Genomic DNA, 20822 nt, shown 5'->3' with positions numbered 1-20822 from the left:
AAAAAAACTGTCTTCAAATAACATTAAGACTCTGGCTTAAACCCACAAAGGCGAGCAAGTTCAGAGTTACCACTGTCCCCTCCCCACCCCACCAGACATAGGATTTGCAAATGTCAGGAGAAATTAGCTCACTTACACACACACACACACACACACACACACACACACCAATCCCAGGGTCACTCCATTCCTGCAGCTACCCTCTGCCCCAGGACTGGTCATAACCTAATCCAAGAAAGAACTACCCTGGTTCCAGCACACACATGGTCCCCATGCAGAAACATACAAAGGTTGAGCAGGAAGAGGATACAGTAGCTCCCCACCATGGTGTTTTAAATAAGAGTAGCCCAGCCTGTGTTTAAGGGAAACAGGCTCTGATTGCCTTCATAGTCCTTCAGAAAAAAATTGGGTGACATTACCCTGGCTGACACTGCCCCAACCTGAGTCCCTAGAGCATACAGCAAGGTAACCACAGTAGAGGGCTTCTTGACAGTACTGCAACATGACCTCCGATACTCTGATTGCCACTCTCTGCTAAGTATTTGTTAAGGATAATCCAGGCTAGGAGTGTTCACCCTTAATCCTTGGAACAGCCCTATGGGATGAGTCTTACTTCATGAGAGAAACGACTGATTCACAGGTGAAGTAATTTGCCTGAGGCCATACTGCATGAGCGGAGCAAAAGCAGGATTAGATTCCAGCTCTGTTAACCTCTGGTGTCAGAGCACTTGCCACTACATACTTCCACTGCCTTCCCAAAACAAGTATTTTCTTTTCCAAAAGATGTCTGGGATCATTCACTTCACTGCCCCCATACCCTGAAATGTACCCTTTGTCTATCTCAGCAGTTTTGTTTGAAAAAAACATTTTTTTGAAAGCAGTTTCAATTTCACAGAGTCAGAAAAGACTTCATTAACTTGAAATGGTCGAAGGAATTGATTCCTTTCTTTTAATTGGAAAATAATTTGCTCTGGGTAAGCATTTAAATTCCTAGCTTCCGCTGGCAGTGAATTTGTAACAGCCAAGATTCTCATCGTGCGATACAAACCCTGTTACGTAAACCCACACAGCCCTTGACTGCAGTCTCTTACACCCTACCAGACGCTGGCAGGTGGATTTTTTTGCTTGGATGTTATTTGAGTCACTAAGTATACCTTTTCATCTCCTGTTCCAGTTAGATGTAGCCGAGTTGGATTGCAGAAACAGAGTGGCCAGGAGGGGGCTTGTCCTTTCTCTGTGTCTGGTGTCTAGATCGCAAGCTGTGGTTGGTTAGTACAGCACCTAAAATAAGCAAAGGCCCCATCCCTCCTCAGGCACCAGACAGTTGGCCTCATGGGTCTCATTGCCTCTTCTGACCAGGAAGCCAGAAACATCACTTTACCTTCCTACTTAAAGGCGGATGCTTCTGCCCCTCAGAGAATCTGTTCCCATGACATACATCTTTTCTGCAACAGCCATCAAAGAAGTCCAGCTTTCTTAATGTGTTTACCCAAAGGCTCATTTCATAGTCTAGACTGAGTTCCTTCCATACCATCTCCCTTCCTTGATAAAATCTAAAGCTGACTTTTTTTCCTTCCGCTTCTCTCTTCCCCATCACTCCCCAGTCTTTTCAAGAATAGCTTCAGGAGATAATGTTCTATAGAGTGTCAGTACATTTCAGGTGACACAACGGTGAAGGCATTTTATAGAAATGTGGCTTGTCACTGTTGGACTGTTGACAGATCTATTAGTGTACCCTTTTCAATTTTCACTTTTCCCCCTTCAGTCTTACAGATTTCCACAGACTTGATATTTTGCAGTTGTTGGAGAGAGCTGTTTTGTAATTGAAACCTAAGCATTGTTCAATGTGTGCAGGCCAGGGATCTCCTACACACTCCAGCTCCCTTTCTTGAGCTAATTTAGGATTTGGCTTCATATGACCTCTCACTGTAGTAGAAAATATTTCCTTGGGTTTTTTTCTACCCCTTTCCATCTGCCCTCTCTCCATTACATGGAACCTGTCCATGCAGCCCCCCAGATGCACCTAACACAGCCATGGCAAGTTTGGTTTCTGCTAGGAAATTGAGGCAGTTCCCAACAAAGACCTAATTTTCAAATGTGCTATGCTGCCACCTGGCCTCCTCTAACTCTGCATAGCAATGGTGACCTCCCACATATAATCAAGAACCCAATCTTGCCCCCTTTGCTCCTGCCTTGGGTTTGAATTGCAAATAGAAAATGTAGGGCTGACCTATGGAGAGGTCAGCATGATATGTGTGTGGATGGTCCATCTCTAATATGACTGAGCAGGACCCCTTCTCCAACCCTTGTTCATTGTGCTGCAGATTTTCAAAGCCTCTGAAAGAAGAGCTTTCAGGATATCTATGTGACCATTGGCAAGTAATTGTTCATAGATCCTATAGTGTGGCTTTATTCCACACCTGCTCTGCCTCAGCCTAGGAACAAAAAAAGAAAGGGAACATATTTCTCTGGATAAATGGAGCAAAGTGGTCAAGTTCTGTTATAGTCTGGCCTCCTTTGAAGTCCAACTCGCTCAGAATTAGGAAGGAGAAATGACATGGATTCTAGCCATGTTCCTCGGGGAGGCAGTGGCGCTTCCCCCAGAATGTGTCCTCACCAGACCTGACCTACAGAAGAATGTCAACAAATCGCATTCTGCTGCCCAGTGCCAGGCTGATGTGAGGACACCATTTTAAAACAGGTGGCTGTGCTTGCTTCCGCCTCACCTGCAGAGAACTCTAGGATATGCACATAAGGGTGCTATTTTGTGCCCTTAAGGAATGCTGATTTTTTTTTCTTCAGTACCAGAATGCTTTAACCAAATGGGCCCATTTCATAGCCATTTGTAATGTTCTAAATCTTTGATCTTTTTTAAATTTTATTTATTATTTTTATTTTATGTGTATGGGTGTATTGCCTGCATGTAGGTAAGTGCACCGGTATCGTGCAATGCCCACGGAGGTCAGAAGAGGCTGTCGGATCCCCTGGGACTGGAGTTACAGATAGTTGTTAGCGGTCATGTGGGTGCTGGGATTCAAACCCCTGTCTTCTGCAAGAACAACCAGTGTTCTTAACTGCTGAGCCATGTCTCCGGCCCCAATCGTTAAATGACAAAATGAGCTTGCTTAGCGTCTCTCTGATTGAAAGGAGCAAATTCACAGTTGGCTTGAGTTTCTAACCAAACACTTCGAAGCACGTGCAGGGCAGGGAGAGCAGGTAGGCTTTACAGAGCGGACATTTTCACACCTTATCACACAACTGTCAGCTCCCTGTCTTCAGACACATTAAAATACGCTGTAGCCTCAATCACAGAGACTTCAATTTTGGCTTACTAGTTTGATATCAATATTCATATTTTAATTTGCATTTGCTGTGGTGGAAGTAGGCCGGGAAAAGACAGGCATAGCATAAATCTCAAAGTGAAAACAGGTAGTTCTCTTGCCAGAGATAGGAAGGCTTTGGCCTTGGCCTTGGCCTTATATTTTAAGCCCCCCTGGTAGAAATGTGATATTTGGGCTTCCAAGGCCACCCAGAAGACTCAGTTTGGTTGTATCGGATGTTAACTGTGTGGCCCTGGGCAAGTTACTAGCCTTCTCTGAGTTTCCCTCATCCATAAACTAGGGGACATCTATTGTCTGCATGTATGTGAGTGCACCTGTGTTTTGCAATGCCACGGAGGTCAGAAGAGGGCTTTGGATTCCCCTGGAACTGGAGTTAAGGACAGTTCATAGCTGCCATGTGGGTGCTGGGAATCGAACCCGGGTCCTCTGCAAGAGCAGTCAGTGCTCTTACTTAACCGCTGAGCCATCTCTCCAGCCCCAAGGTGATGTATTTTAACAGCAGCGCTTAACCTCTCCATAAATGAAAGTCTGCATCCTGTCCATTTCTTTTGCCTCACACCTAGATTAGCAAGTCTGCCCAAAAAGCCATGTGCACATACCCCATGAGGTGACTGGCCGAGGACCTCTTCCCCTTAGGTTGTCCACATGGCTACCAGAGGAATCCCTCTAGAACATAGCTCTGATGGAGCTACTCCTTTGGTTGAGGCCTTCCCAACTTCACAGGGAGAGGGATTCTCTAGCCCTTCTGCAAATGCTAGGCACTGCTCCCAACTCCAGGCAGGAATGCCTGGTCTGCCCTTGCTTCCCTGCCTCAGGAAACCTGTCCCCAGCTCCCTCCAAGGTCCGTCCTCCTCCACCGAGAAGTGGAGGTCAGCTCTGTCAGGATTTTTTTATTCCAGGAGACGCTCTGGGAAGGTGGCAGAAATAGAATTCTATTCTGTCTCCTTTGCTCTGCCTAAGGATGAGGCCTAGAGGGGCTCTCCGTGCTCTGAGCCTTGAGGCTCCTGGGATGAATTTGCCACCCTGTGGTGGCCTCTGATCTGCAGTTCTGTGTGATATCTTCCTCTGTGACTCTTCAGGAAGAATTTGGTTCATCCCTCCCTGAAGACCCTTGTTTTTTTTTAATTTTTTTTTTTTTTTTTTTTTTTTTTTTTTTTTTTTGTCTTTTTGAAATAGTCTCCCTGTAGCCCCAACTGACCTGGCACTCACTGTGTAGACCAGGCTAGCCTTGAACTCACAAAGATCCACCTTCCTCTGCCTCCCAAGTACTGGGATTAAAGGCATGTGCTACCACACCTGGCTTTTTTGTTTTTTATTGAATATTTTTATACAATATGGTTTGGTAGTATTTATATCCCTTCCCATATCTGCACCTCCCCCTTGTTTTGATTTTTTTAAATGACATTCAGGAGGTAATTTTTTCTCCCCATTTGCAAACAACAAAACTCATGGGGTTTTTGTTTTTTGTTTTTTTGTTTTTTTGTTTTTTACGGAAGCCGAAGCCGCCGGGACTCGGCTCGGGTGGCCTCACAATCAGCTCTCTAAGGTTGGCCTCACCCCCAACTCATGTTTATTAGCAAAAATCCAACAAATCAGAGAAGCAGAAGGAAAATCATATCATTTATCACCTGCACTTTCACATGGTACATTCTGAACATGTCCCAGCCTGCTACAAATGTTTTTTGCATGTCGTTGTTTTATATCATAGTACATTTATTGGATGGGCATATATGTATTACTTAATCCTGTTCTTGGCCACTTAAGTTAGTTCAAATCTTCCTAGGCAAATATCCTGGAAGGGAAGACTTTGCAGAAATTCTTACTTTTTCATTAGGAAAAAAAAAATGCTACAAATGGAATTAGTGGGCCAAAAGGCATGTACATCCTTTAGTTTTTTCATATAAACTGCCAATTTACATTCCAACCAGAAGGATATCAGGGTCCCCATATCCCAGTCCCTTGGCTGATGGCTCAGTCAGTTTTAGGCCACTTCAGCTGTGGGATCCAGAGTTGCCCTACTGGCTGCCTACTAGTGCAGGCTGTCTGCTAGAGAGGATATGCGATATGCACGGTGCTCATTTATCTTGACCTGAGCTCCTCTTCTGCTCCCCATGGCATCCTGGGAGGAAGCAGTTGTCCCTCCTCAGATAGAGAAAACAGTGAAGAAGTGAAACACTTGCAGGGTGATAATGATGAGGCTATCCAAATCTTTTCATCTTTGGGTGTTTTGACCAAACAAAATGTGGCTTTTTTAACACCCGGGTACATTTGCCTTCCAAATGTTTAGTTCACCTTAAAAGAGTTTTATTGGAGAGCCTGTGCTAGATTCAGGCAAAGCCAGACCCTAAGGAACTCAGAGTCTAGAGAGCTGCATAACTGGGTGGCATAGGGCATGGTGGCCTGTGACCAGGTTAGCAAGAGGGAGTGCCGAGGAGGAAGAGGAGGTCACTTCTGATGGTGCAGCATGGCAAGCACCCCCTGCCCCAGCAGACTTTCATTTGCGCTGTTGTTGAGAGTTGATATGTTTTAAAAGCCAGGGGTCATGAACTCTAGGCTCTTCCACTTTCTAGCTCTGCGGCCTTGGGCAAGTTCCCTTCTCTGAGCTCCATTTCCTCGCCTATTTACCTTGTGATCACCATAGGAGCTAAGTGTGAGAATGAAGGTCAAGAGACTGGAAAAACACCCTCCAGAGGCACCATTTGGTGTGCACAGTGCTGGACATCATGAGAGCCTCCTGGTAGTTCATCTCATTTTACCCATTCTCCCAGGACCTTTGCCAAGAGCTGGGAATCTCCCCATTGTGAAAAACCACTGCAGAATGAATTGAAAAGATTGGGCAGTGAGTTGATGGCCAAATAAAGCTAGAACACAGCATGTTTTTATTTTATTTTATTTTATGCATATGAGTGTTTTGCCTGTGTGTATATAAGTGTACCACATGAATGCAATGCCCATGAAGGCCAGAAGAGGTCGTTGGATTCCCTGGAATTGGAGTTACAGATGGTTGTTGACCACCATGTAGGCGCCGGGAATCAAACCCAGGTCCTCTGTGAGAACAATAAAAGTTCTTAACCACCGAGCCTTCGCTCCAGTCCCTAGAACAGAGCATTTTTTACTTAAAACCTTGAACTAAGACATCATCCCCAAAACTACCACATTTTCTTTGTAAAATAATTATCCTCTTATAGTTTCTTAATGCATTTTCCTACCTTGTTACCTTGTAGCTCCATTTTTTCATACACACACACACACACACACACACACACACACACACACACACATGTGCATACACACAGAGAAAATAAATATGAATATTTTTCTTGAACCAAAGTGAATTTGTTACTGTTTGGCCTTATGCACCTCGTGTTAATCCTCTAGGTGCCCCCACCTGTATCCAAAATGCCCCTTTTGCCCTTGTGTTGCTCTCTGGCACGGAAGGAGTCTCTCCCCTGCTTTGTTCCATTTGCCCTAATCACCTTAGGGCAGCCCCTTTCCAAACAACCATTTCTAATTGGCTGTCGGCAGCCCCTTTCATCACTGAGCCTTAGCTTAGTGGAGATTGACCAATCCAATGTGGGCTACATGATCCAAGCCCTGTCTGTAAGGCCAAGAGGTCAGTTACCTCCCTGACCAAGCAAAGAGACTCCTCGGGGCTGATCACACTCACAGGCAGCTGATTCTTTAGGAAAGGAAACCAGGAGGCAGGCAGTTGAATGTATAAAGCTATATAAACCCACACGTGTGTGTACATACACATGCATGTATATGTACAGTATCTACTCCATTCCAATAGTTTATTGAATAGCTAATAATGTTCTAGGCACTTTCATTACATTGCCTTCTTCTTTAGTCCCCCATAGCTTCCATATCCCCATTTTACACATAGGGAAACTGAGGCACAGAGGTATTATATTTGTTTCTTCCTTAATGTATAATTTTTCAATAAGTAACTGCTTTCCCTATGTCCTGTGATTCTCACTGTTGAGTTGAGAAAGAGTGGCCAATGATCAAAAGTCTAGATTTAAAAATATTTCTTGCCGGGCGTGGTGGTGCACAGCTTGGCTCGATAATGTTTCTTATAGGTATGGGAAAGTATTTTTAAGTGGTAGAATATTTTTTTTTAATTCAGACCTGCAGAATGTCCAGGTCCTTAATTTGATTCCAAGAATCCCATAAAGTGGGCATAGTGGCACACATCTCTTTTTCCATATTCCCAGCACTTGGGGGTAGAGGCAGGATTAAGAATTCAAGGACATCATCACATAGCAAGTTTGAGGTCAGCCTGGGATATGTGGGAAAAAAAAAAAAAAAAAAATTTTTTTTTTCTTTAGTTCCATGAATGTGCTGTAAATCAGGGAGTCCTAATTTAGGATTGAGTCTCCTCATTCCCATCAAGAAAAACCCGGGGTAGTAAGCAGATGTGAAAACATGTCCACACTCACAAATAATCCAAGCAATGCAAATTAAAGCAACAATGAGGTCTGATTTTTCACCTATTAAATTAGCGATACATTTTTAAAACGATAAGGCTAACAAGTACCTCAACTGATAACGCATCTATTGCGAGTAGTTGGTGTAAATTAGAATGCAATTTGGTAGAATGAATAAAAAGCTTTAAAAATGTTTATATCTTTGACCTCAGAGTTTCATTCCAGGGATTGCCATAGAAGCGATAATAGAAAAAAAAAGAAAGAAAGAAAAGACCATGATATTTATCACTGGTATTTAGAAAGGAAAAAAAAATGGAAACAAACCAAGTAGTAGTGGAATGATTTATTTAAATCATTAGCTGTCTGCTCAGTGAAATAGTATGCATCCATTAAAATTATTATTGTTATAATGACTATGTAGCACCATGGTAATGCTTATATTGAGAGAAAACAAGATATAAAATTATGCATGAGCTGTGATTGCAAGTAATTTTTAAATGTCTGCATATAGACAAAGTGAATATGTAAAAATGAAAATAGCCATGGAAGAATGTAGGATGAAAATAACTTTTTAACCATTATTAATTATGATGTTATGTTTATAATTTAATGTGAACAATTTTGGGTTTCCTGGTACTTCAAAGTCAAAAGGCCAAGTTAGCATCTGTTTTGTCTACCTCTCCCAGAAGTACAGGCTTCAAATAGCTTGGGAGTTCCTTAGCAGGCCTCTTGGCTGGGGGGGGGGATGGGGAGGGACCATGAGAAGAGGGTCCAGGGCCCAGGGCCAGGGTCTCAGTGCCCACCACAGACCATCCTCCTCCCTGCAGGACATCACAGAGAATGGCTGCACTCCCTCTGCAGAAGAACCGCTGCCAAAGATCATGCCATCCCCACTGGGGGAGACCCAGGACCCCCGACTGAGAGAAGACCGGAGACCAATCACAGTCCACTTCGGGCAGGTAGGTACCCTGGCCTCTTACAGGGCTGTCCAATGTTTTCGTTTGAAGCAGAATCTATAGCACATGCTGCCAGTGGGTTTTGCATCCAGCTCTCCTTTGGCAAAGCAACTCCATGGTTTTCACATCATCAAAAGTTTATTTGGCATAAGCATGCTTTGACGGTGAATTTTCTGTAATCTCAGTGGTGACAGAATGGGGTGGGTCATCACTAGTGCCACCACAACATGAAGTCATTAAATGTAGATGCTGCCTCCCCCACTCCCGGGCACTGCGTTTAAGGTTCCTGTTAGCTAAGCATCTCATCAGAACACTTTAGCATCCCAGGCCCTTCTTCGCACCTTCAAATAAAAGGTAACAAGCGAAGTCTTAAGAAAAATCAATTAGGAGTTCTTTATTAATGTACTTCCTGAAAATCAATATTGGCAGTCTTGCTTCTCAGAGTAAATACCCTCATTGTGGTTCTAGAGATCCGACTACCCAACTGCTTGCAAGAGCCTGAACGTTTGAGAAATTGTCTATTCATTTGATTTACTATCCCCAACCAAGTAATACATTGTACTCTGTATAGAAATTAAAATTTGTATCTATTTCCTACCTCTAGTTATATTTTTAAAGATTATGTATTCTTCCCTACTTCTCTTCAGTCAACTGCTCTGATTATCATTGTAAATGTGTGTGTGTGTGTGTGTGTGTGTGTGTGTGTGTGGTTTGGTTTGGTTTGGTTTGGCTTGGTCTGCTTAATAAGACATGAGTCTATTAGCAAGGTATGGTTATAACAAGAATTTGTAAAGTTTTTATTCTTGTTTCTGTTGCTGGAGATCTAAACAAGGACTTAATGTTTGCTAGAAAAGCACTCTTCCACTGTGCTTAAATCACCGGATTCTTTAACCATTTAGTAGATGAGGCATGATTAAACTAGCCTTTATGACTTTTACATTAAATGGGATCACTATTTTACCACAAAAGGACTTAGAATCCTGTATTTAAAACCTTTGTTTTGAGAGCTGTTTACCAAGTGCCTAGTATGTATTGAACATGGAGCTATTTAAAAGTAAAAAGAATCAAGCTGGCAAGATGGCTCTGCAGGCAAAGGAGATTTCTAAGCTTGACAACCCGAGTTCAATCCCCAGGACCTACATGGTGGAAGGAAAGAACTGACCCCTGCCCCCAAACTGTCCTTTGACCTCCCTATATGTGCCACAGCACATGCACACCCCCCACACAGTCATACACACATGCAAACAAAATTAAATAAAAATGTAAAATAAGAAAAAGAGCTAACAAAATTGTTGTGTGGGTTATTATTGTAAAGCATAAGCTGGTTGGAATAGAAGAATCATTCTCTAATCAGTCCTTTCAGATAATGCTTCGTACATCTTTAATAGGGGAAATTCTCCCTTTTTCTGATTTTACACTTAAAAGGGATGTTATGGAAGCCAATATGTAGTGTAAGGCAGAAGCAGGAATGGAGCAGTGCTCATCTGGTTAACGATGCTCTTCAAATCACACTGGTGTCCACACCCCTAAAAAGCTGCTCCTCGGCTGGAGCAGCCCTCACCCCAGCTCCTGGCCGTGTTTGCTGAAAGCACTGCCCTGGTTGTAGCCAGCATGATGTTCCAAGTCAGCTTCCTGCTTCCCTTTGTCCTCATTCCTGCACATGTGAACCTGCCCATGAAAGGAGCCCCTCGCTGGAGTTGGGAGCCCATTACAGAGAAAGAGGGGGCGGGGGAGGGATTTCATGGTGTTAAACATTGCATTTTCAAAACACACAAAAAAAGAGGCCCTATTTGAAATGGAGAAAGACCTTCTTTCCATTTCAGCAAGAAATGGAGAGATGCTTTAATGCCATTCCCAGCTAAATGCAGAATAAGAGCGTGTGTATGCACACGGGTGGGGGATAAACAATTAAAAAAGCCACCCCAAACTCTGTTGAAATAAGAGCTGTCTGTGCCTTCACAGGTCTGCAAACTGGAGAGGATGAAAGTGGCTTTTTCCCCCCGTTTGTCACTTCCCTCACGTGGCTGCCAGCATTATGCAAGTGTACAGGAAGGCAGGCATTTTTTTTAATGCATGCATGTGGATTAAGGTCAAGCCCCTAGTATCAGCCATGCAGCGGGCTCTCCCTTCCAGCTGCAGCCACAGAGCCTACCCACAACCGCGAGATGCCTTAATTGAGACGTGCTGTCAAAGTGACAAACACATTTGCATACAGTCTACACTCTATTTATTTTCTCTGGAAAGGTCTGCAGTCTGCTGTTGGTTGAACATTCTTAATCAGTTTGCTGTAAGTGAACTGCCAGCTAGCTCACTTGTGCCGGGCCCCTTCTTCATTAGGTGACAGATTAGCTGTGGGGGTGGAGGAGGTTGGGCCAGAGAAACTGCAGACCCCTTTCTTTTAACCCTTTCCAGCTCTGTCCCTTGGTAGGTTGTCCTCAGTCCTTCCCTGGGGCCTGCTTTGATGGGCCATGAGCCACTGCAGGTAGAGCTCCTACTGCTGGCCAGCTTGAGTTGTAGAGATTCTTCTTCCTAAACAACAGGCCTGTGAGTTCCAGTTTTAAATGTTCGCTACAGTCTTCTGTGGTTTTTTTGTTTGTTTGCTTGTTTGTTTGTTTGTATTCTAAACAGTTTAACCTGATGTGCATACCAGCTTCAGCCTCATGTTAAGGGATCAGTAAAGTCATAGGTTTGACATACTATTCTAAATTTTAAGTGTTCATCTGTGGCTCATCAGAGATACTCATATAGCCCCAGTGGTGTTTAAAAAAAAAAAAAAAAGACCTCACAATATTTTATATGATCTCTGCCATTGCCCTTTAAGGAAGGGCTCATTGGCCTTGTTTTATGGACCAAGAATTGGCACTCAAAGACCTGAAAGCACCGGTGTAGGTCTGGGCCACCAGCATGGACAGTCAGGACCATCAGGCTCAAACTTCAGCTGCTGGAAATAATCTATCCAGCCAGATCATGCATGCTAACCTTATGAACATTCTCACCCTGGGCCTGCGTTTCTGTGGATTTTATTCTTTAAGAACACTTGGCTAGAGCCAGGCTTGGTAATACATGCCTGTAATCTTAGTCCTTGGGAGGCTGAGTCCAGAGGATCACAAATTTGAGACCAATCTGGGAAACATAGTGAGACCTATCTTAAAAATAAATAATAAAGTGAAACAGAGCAAACATAAAGCTCAGGTAGCTGGCCAGTGAAGGTGAGGACTATTAACCCATCTACTTTACAACTGGCACATAGTCAGGACCGTCCCATGGAGGCATCCTACAGAGTGACAACAAGAGGCCCTTTGCAGAGCTCTCAGCAGCTCTGCACTGGGTGGAGGGTGGCTGGCAAAGGAGAACTCCATGCCAAGAGTGGCCATTGCCAGGGAGAAAAGATGCTCTCTTGCCCTCTGCTTCAGTAGTTTCTCCTCAAGACTGGGACCTTGTCTCCATTTGACTATGTGCCTCTTCATCCACATGCCATGTATAAATGTCCAGGCTCCACCCTGGAGGACATGATGATGGAGACAGACCCACAGATGGAGTCAGTGGGAACATGGATTCCAGAGTGCTCAGGAGGGCCCCAAAGAAGCAACATCTTCACCCCAAGACCATTCCACACAGCCCCCGGTAGACCCTCTATTGAAAGATGTTTATCAACAGCCATATTCCCTTGTGGTTCGTTTTTTGTTACAGCAGGTATAGGTCATGCCACTAAAAGCTCAGGGTGAGTAAAATAAATGGGCTTTTAGTTGGCCTTTGTATCTACATTATATTATATCTTTATATCTATATTATATGTTTCTTTGAAGAATTAAAAAGCATAAAAGAGCTGCGCATGGTGGCGTACGTCTTTAATCCCAGCAGAGGCAGGTGGCTCTCTGTGAGTTCAAGGCCAGCCCAGTCCACATAGTGAGTTCCAGGATAGCTGGGGCTACAGGGAGACCCTGTCTCAAAACGACCAAAAAAAACCAAAACAAAAACAAAAAACATAAAAGAGTTTAAGAATGCCTAGCCTACCTTAGAAATATTTAGGTTTAGAGAACTTTTTTTTTTTTTTTTTTTTTTTTTTTTGAGACAGGGTCTCCCTATAGCCCCAGCTGTCCTGGAACTCACTATGTAGACCAGGCTGGCCTTGAACTCACAGAGATCCGCCTGACTCTGCCTCTGAGTGTTGGGATTAAAGGCATGTGCCACCACGCCTGGCTGGTTTAGAGAACTTTTAAGTAATTATTTTTCTCTATTCTGAAGTTTATATTCAATTGAGAAATAAGGACAAGGAGATAGTTAAATCAGATTAAAATGCCAGCTTTTTTTTTTTACATTGTGTGTGTGTGTGTGTGTGTGTTTGTATAAGTGCACCTGTGGAGGTAGGAAGACAACTTGCAGGAGTTGATTCTCTCTTTCCACCATGTGGGGACTGGGACTCAAACTCAGGTTATCAGGCTTGGCAGCAAGCACCTTTACCCACTTAGCCATCTTGCCTGCCCCTAAATGCCAGCTTTTTTTCTGTAATATTTTGTTTATTATTTTTATTTTATGTGTATGAGTGTATTGCCTGCATGTATGTGAGTGCACCCGTGCCGTGCAATGCTGCGGAGGTCAGAAGAGGATTTTGGAGTCCCCTATAACTGGAGTTAAGGACAGTTCCTAGTCATCATGTGGGTGCTGGGAATCGAACCCAGGTCCTCTGCGAGAGCAGTCAGTGTTCTTAACCTCTGAGCCATCTCTCCAGCCCCATAAATGCTAGCTTTTAAAATGAAGACTAAAGCCAGGCAGTGTTGCTTGCACCTGGCAGTAATCCCAGCACTTGGGAAATGAAGGCAGGAAGATCAAGAATTCAAGGTCAAGGACTGCATAAAAAGTTAAAGCTCAGCCAGGCATGGTGGCGCACACCTTTAGTCCCAGCATTCTGGAGGCAGAGGCCTCGGATCTCTGTGAGTTCAAGGTCAGCCTGGTCTACTTAGTGAGTTCCAGGCCAGCTGGGGCTACAGGGAAACCCTGTCTCAAAAAGACCAAAAAAAAAAAAAAAAATCGAGGCTAGCCTGGATCGAGATCCTGACTCAAAAGAAATAAAGAGAAGACTGTTTCATTGGCCCTGAGGCCAAATGGTTACTAAAGCATTGCTTCAAAATTTAAAGGATTGAATTACTGCACACAGGATCAGTAAGCAGTGCAGAGTTGCCCAAAAGCACTTAGCAAGGAGGAGCAATGGACCTGAAAGGGAGCAGGAAGGGAGGACAGGACATGTCCAGTCCCTTTCCACACCCCAGGAGAGGCCCTCTTCCCCTAGGAAGGGGTGAAAAGGCAGGCTTAGAGTTCCCCATGTTTCACTCTCCGGAGGTGGGGCTTCAGAAGGGGTAGGGATCAGGGTCCTCCCCAGCAGGACCTGGGCACCCAAAGGTATACCACTGTCCTGTGGTCCCCTTCCCCTGAGAGGATTCAACAGAGGTAGCACCCACACACACCTGTAAAAACGTCCTGCATTTAGTCAAATGGAGAAGCCACTGGTACTTTGAGCATTTGTGCTCACTGAATTGAGCCTTCACCATCAGCTGAAACCGATTTGGCTATGCTGACAAGAATAGCTCCTGAACTAGCAGCAGCACTTCTGCTTCTCCTGGCTGTATGCAGCCCTCCCTCCCAGCTATAGCACCAGACTACTGCTGGAGTCCAGGGATGCTTGCTGCTAGCCCTGGGTGCAGGCTGCTGAGACCGTGAATTTGGGCCAGGCTGGACCTTCTCAGAAGCCCTCCATTGACAAGGAAGTGGGAGGATGAATTCTCAGACTTTTGGGACCCACTTCATGTTTCCCCCAATTCGTTGATCTGCAACCTGAGTAGTTACTTGCTTTCCAGTGTGCAGATTCCAAAAGAATATCTTGACAGGTGCCTCTATTCTCCTTCCATTTGAGAAAAGCTTTATGAACTTTTTTACTGTACAGTTTTAAAAGCTATTTAAAATTGAGTTCCAGTCAAGTACCATGGTAGCTTTCCAGTGAACTAGGACAAAGAAGTTTGGATACCACCCTAGGACCAGCTCTAGGAATGTGGTTGCTGGCTTCCCCATGTGTCTTTGGCATTCTGGGTTTATGGGAATGAGTCTGTCATTCAGTGTGTCCCGTGCCAAGCTAGAGAAGCTGCCCAGCTAGCAAATGCCATCAACACCCTTGGCTCACATCCTGAAATGTTCCTTCTTTTCCATTGATCTCAGAAGTCAAACATAATTCCCTGCAATTCAGTCATTCCTCCCAAACACCTCCAGAGGCCTCAACTCGGGCCTCCGATGCAAGCATACACTCCCTGCCAGACTCCTTTCACCCCTTCCATCTCCCACTTGAGAACGTAATCCACACACTACCCATGAACACTGCTCAGTACCCACCTCTCCATCATCTTACAGCCTTGATAACGGGCCATTGTCGCTCTAGTGCACTGTGCTTGTCTCCTAATCAGGACTCCCACTGCAGTCCCCACATGGCCTTGAAGATAGCCATTTCACTGCCCTGCTCCTAGCCTCCCCTAAAGACTCCATCTTCCCCCTTGACTGGTCCAGAAGGTCCTTCACCCTTTGAGTATCCAGCCCCAGAGCACCAGATCCCTTTGTAAGTATCCTAGCTCTTGTAGCTTGAGGTAGTCCCTCTTGACTCTATGCTACTCCAGGAATCTGGACATGCCATACTCCTACACAGCTTTGTAATCATTTCATTAATACCCATCTGCCCCATGAGAACTTGAGCCTCTCAGAAGTCCACAGCTTCAACGAGGCCTGGCACAGAGCTGGCAGTCTGTAAACATGCTGAGGTTTTGTTATCACTATGGATGTTTAAATTGGATCATAATTAATTGATTATTGTTTAACTTCTTGTTATGTGTCCAGCAAGCTATTTAGTTTCATTTTCAGTTGCTATGCTTTATAAATCTGCTCATTTGAAGAAGAAAAACAAGTATTCTATTAATTGTCAAAAACTCTTTGCATGGGACTAAAGAGATATCTCAGTAGTTAAGAGCACTTAACTGACTGCTCTTACAGAGAACCAGGGGTTCAGTTCCCAGCACCCACATGGCTCAGTAACTCTCAGTTCCAGGGCCTCTAACACCCTCTTCTGGCCTCCAAGAATACCAGACATGTGGTGTCCATACATTCATGCAAGCAAAATATTCATACATACAAAATAAGAATCTTCTTTTAAAACTAGTTTTAAGTTTATTTTCCATAAATAAGGATTAGTTTCCAAGTAGAAACAGCTTTGAATGATAGGAACTTGGATCCTGTTGCATTTTACTTTCTGTGTTTTTATGAGGTCCTAAGGTCAACCATAAATGTCTCAGAAAGGAAGGGGAGAGGAATAAGGCAGAAGACTGGAACCCCCTTCTCTATACCCCAAGTCAAATAAACCTATTCAAGAGAGGGGGAGGAGAGTTGTCAGGCAGAGGCCCTCATCCCTGAGCTATTTGGAATACAAAAACTGCAGACATCAGATGTAAAGATTCTGTCAGGCTGGATACGGTAGCACAGACGTATAATCCCAGTACTTAGAGACTAAGGCAGAAAGAGTACCACAAGTGTGAAACCAGCCTGGGCTAGATAGCAAGACTCTGTCCTCCGAAAAAATGAAGATTTGGAGCTGGGGAGGTAGCACTGTTGGTAGAGTGCTTGCCATGCAAACATGATGACCTGATTTCAATCCATGTAAAAAGCTGCTGGTAGTGGCTTGTCTCTGAAACCCCAGGGCTGAGGGGGCCCAGACAGGTAGATCCTGGGGACTTTCTGGCTAGCCAATCTAGCCAAGCAGTGAGCTCCAGGCTCAGTGAGAGACAAGTAAAGTTGAGAGAGTACTAGAGGAAGACACCTGGCATTAACCTCTGGCCTCCTCATGTGCACACACAAGTAAGTACATGTACCTACACACATGCATGCACATGCATGTACACCACACACTCTAAATCCATCAGTAATGATAATAAAGGGGGCTAGAGAGATGGATCAGCAGTTAAGAGCACCCTCTTCTTGCCTCTGTGGGCACTGCATGCATGGGTGCACTGATATCCATGCAGGCAAAACACTTAAAACACATAAAAAATAAAAATAATTAAAATATTTTAAAATAATAATAATAATAATGATAATAAAGAGAGCTCGGATCATAGAAATTCAGAGGCTGAGGTGGAAATTAGTAGATTTCTGTTATAGCACCCAGCATTGCTCCCTTAGGGGTATACCTCTCAGGGAGTTAGGAGGACAGAGAGCTAAGTGGTGTAGGCAGAACTTCTTATACACTGAGAATACAGCCAGCAAAACTCTGCCTCAGAATAGCACCTGTCAGACTATACCAGCTCCAATCAGTACAGGTAAAGGACAGATGCAGAAGGTCAGGGCCACAGTCTTTCTCCCCCCAGACCACTCTCCCCTTGGGACCTGAGTGCTAGGGTATCAGGTTGAGCCCCTCTTACCCTGTATTGGGCATCAGACTGGTCTAAAGAGCAGCTGAGGAAGGAGGGTGGTGGCACTGAGTTTCTCACCATCTGCCAGGGGCCACACTGGGACCTGGAGAAAGGGGTTTCAAACGTTTCAACTTCAGATGCTATAGTCAGCCATTCCAGTGGGCCAGGCCATTAATCTACCAGGTTGTTCAATGGGAAGGAGTCTCAAGGCTTATCCCTCTTGCAAATAAAAGGACAGGCATGGAGATGACAAGAATTTGACCAAAAGTATACAGCTCAGAGGCAGAAGTCAGAGTTCCTTTAAGGCCATGTTATGGACCCTGAAACCTGGATCTTACCTAGCTCTGCTGAGAACGTGGGGATTTCTTGCCAGGTGCATACTCTTAATCCAGTGCAGCAACTTGGGCCGGTGGCCCTGGATCCCAGGATGTTGGACCACAATAAAGCTTTGTTCCTGGTTGCCTTCCAGACCTCAGGCCCTCCTTAACATTTCTGTGCCTCTCTTGGTGCCAAGACAAGTACACTGGTATCCTGCACCTGGGAGAGACTCCGTAAGCCAAATCCATCATGAATCACAAAGGCATACTGGGTACTTTCCTGTTGTGTCTGAGGGAGGTGAATACAGTAGAAAAACTGGGCACATGTAGGAGTTGGTTGGAATTGGCCAAGCTGGTGTTAGTCCAGCTCTGAAGACCAAGGCAGGGCATATATTGTGAATCTATATTAATTAGAGCACATGGCCTTGTAAGAGACAAAAGCCAATAGAGAAATTAGTTGGTGTATATCAGCTGTCAGTATGGCCCAATCCTGGAGGAAATCGAGTTAACCTGGCTTGTTCTTTCCTCCTTCTGCAAGTGCAGTCTCTCTTCCCAGTGGTGGGATGAGTGCAGTAACTGCAGACCATACCCTTCTAGGTATATGATCAGCATGAAAAGGCAGTGTCACTTCCTAATAACTTCCACCCAAGGCATGAGCTCGACTTACTGAACCAACTTGGGTTCTGTGCCCATTGCCTAACCAGTCACTGTGGCCAAGGGCCTTCTGCATACCTTGGATAGAACCCCCATGGATACACACAACAGAGACAAATAAGGGGTAGTTCCTGTGAAGGAACTAGAAGGCTGTTCTCTGAAGAAGGGAGAATAGACTAAACTGATAATATGCACAGAGGTCCAACAAGAAGCTGGCCCAGCCTGTTGTCCTGTTATTGATGTTAAAGAAAAGTTTATACCCAGAGCTGAGAGTCAAGCAGAGAGAGCCTCAACCAGAGCAATAGAGAGGGAGAGAGGGAAAGAGCCGTGTGTGTCAGCCAAGGAGGTGGGAACCAGGTATCCAGGTGGAAGGAATGGACATAGCTGTCTGTTGCTACCTGTGCTGACTTTCTGGGACGGAGAGTGACAGGGTCAACTGCAGTCCACAGTCAGGATTAAGAAAAGAAAAGCTAAGAACCTGGGTCATGAGTGCAGGGAGTATCACTGATGGCTCTTCTGTGCCATGTCTTCGAAAGCAAGAATGATACTGACTCGACTCCTGACCACAGAGCCCTCAGTCTCATAGTCACTGGTTTAGCTTAGTAGTTCGTCTGGTAGTTTCAGACATCTGAGATTTGTGCAGAGTGAGTGAGCCAAGGGGCATCCCCAAGGCTCCATCTGCCCTTTTATTTGTTATAAATTCCATCCAGTTTGGTCTAAACCTGGTTTCCCTGCCTGATCCTCTGGGAGGACCCATTACTTCCTTACTGTTGACTTGAGCACATCAGCATGGATCCAGTGTTCAATAGTGCTTTCTGTCTGCTCCAAGGGCCAGACAGAGGACTCTTTCTAAGACCTATGTTGTGTCTTAGATACATAGGGAAGGTTCCAAGTTGTGTCTTAGATATATAGGGAAGGTTCCAAGCCCAAGATACATATGACTGCTGTTCTAAGCCATTCTAGCATGAACCACTGACTTTATAAGAACTCCTAGATTTCCTGCCCCCAGCTTATACATTCACCACTTGCTTTCTCCAGTGATTACACTGGAGAACTTTGACCTTTTAAACCATTTCATTAGCCCAAGCTGTGACCTCTAGGAAGCTCCAACTAAAACCTACAAAGAGAAATGGAATTTGAGCCGGCTTGCCTCGGCTTGATTGAAGCTACACCAGAAGTCTGAATGGGCTTTGTAACTGGTTGTATTTTGTACTCCCTTCCCATAGACATTGCTCTTCCAAGGTTCTGACCTTCTGACAGCACACTATGGAGAGCCCTTGGGATGTTGGACCTGCCGCTTCTAGCACTGTTTTCATTATGGCATCTCCTAGTGTTCATTTCTAACTTGTTCCTGATTCATGAGCTCCAGCCACCAAAGTGGCTTACTCTGCCTTCAGACTTCGGAAACTTGTCCTCCCTAGTTCATCCAGGGTGTCATGTCAGTCTACCATACCGCAGCATCTCAGGGGACATTAGAAAACACTGCAGGTGTTGACATAAGCAGGCTCTTCAACCCTCTAGAATGCCCTCATCCCAGGATTCCCTCCTTCTATAATCAGAGAACAACCAGACTCCAAGGGCCCTGCCATCTTCCACTTCTGGCCAGTTCCTGCTCACCCTGTAACACTGTTTAGTGCCCTCTACACTGGGCTAAGTCCTTCTTTTCTCTAGTCCCTGACACCTTGCCAGACCCCCAACAGGATGTAAAGAGAACCTTATTATGAGTCAGTTCTACCATCTCTGCCACTAGGAATACCCTTCCTTTTCTGCTGCATCCTACAGAATCCCACACTCCTGCCTGATCACCCCTACTCCACCCCCTACACACACACACCCTTCCCCAAGGCTTGCTGCTCTGGGCCATCCCTGTCCATGTAGCTACTTCTTGGTAATATCCCAGACAGGGACAGTGTTGGCCTCATGGCTGTCCTTGGCACCTCACAGGGCCTGGTACAGACAAGCTCCCAGTAAGAATTTGAGGAATGACTAGAGTTGAACAGGTGAGTGAATGAAAGTGAGGAAGAGGAGCTGCAGAGCTGCTGGCCTTGTGCCTTGAATGGCCACATTAGTTCAATAGAACAGGAGCCAAGAAAAGAGAAGCAGTTGTTCCCCAGTGCCCATATGAACTCATCCCCTTATGTGGTGTGGTATCTCCAAGCCTATCCCTATTCAGCAGCGTGAGTCTGGGGTTTCTTTGCCAGGACACTGACCAGAGTGTAAAAAGCATTTTTTTTCAAAATTGATTTACTATTTTTATTTTATGCGTATGAGTGTATTGCCTGCATGTGTGTAAGTGCACCCATGGTATGCAGTGTTCATGGAGGTCAGAAGAAGGTGTCAGGTCCCCTGGAACTGGAATTACAGATGGTTGTTAGCCACCATGTGGGTGCTGGGAATCTAACCCAGGTCATCTGCAAGAGCAGTCTCAACCTCTGAGCCATCTCTCCAGCCACAAAACGGCATTTCTTTAAAGATCTGTGTCCACCTCCCTGCCCTGGAGATATTGAGCTCAGCAGGACAAGAGCTGGAAATCTGATTCAGCGAGACTAGAGGAAGCAGTTTCTCAGATTAGAATCCTCAATGCCAGAGGTGAGGAGTTTATCCCAGGAGAGAAGAGGAAATAAATCTAAAATATTGAAAATAAATTACACCTCACAGGCAGGATCATCTGAGAAAGTCAACTCAG

The 20822-nt window shown here is 44.8% G+C and overlaps 1 protein-coding gene across 15 annotated transcripts in view; it reads left to right on the top strand.

The window, feature by feature from the left end:
* Nucleotides 1–20822, top strand: part of Dennd1a (DENN domain containing 1A) — a 534503-nt gene that overhangs the window by 475960 nt on the left and 37721 nt on the right. For all 15 annotated transcript variants that reach the window (XM_029559484.1, XM_008824487.2, XM_008824462.3 and 12 more), the window contains one exon: nucleotides 8599–8730. In XM_029559484.1, coding sequence (XP_029415344.1) covers nucleotides 8599–8730 — 132 coding nt within the window. The remainder of the gene's footprint in view (nucleotides 1–8598; nucleotides 8731–20822) is intronic.

Source organism: Nannospalax galili, unplaced genomic scaffold, assembly GCF_000622305.1.
Source record: "Nannospalax galili isolate Female #2095 unplaced genomic scaffold, S.galili_v1.0 scaffold290, whole genome shotgun sequence".
Lineage (NCBI taxonomy): Eukaryota > Metazoa > Chordata > Mammalia > Rodentia > Spalacidae > Nannospalax > Nannospalax galili.
This window is presented reverse-complemented; position numbering and strand designations above follow the sequence as displayed.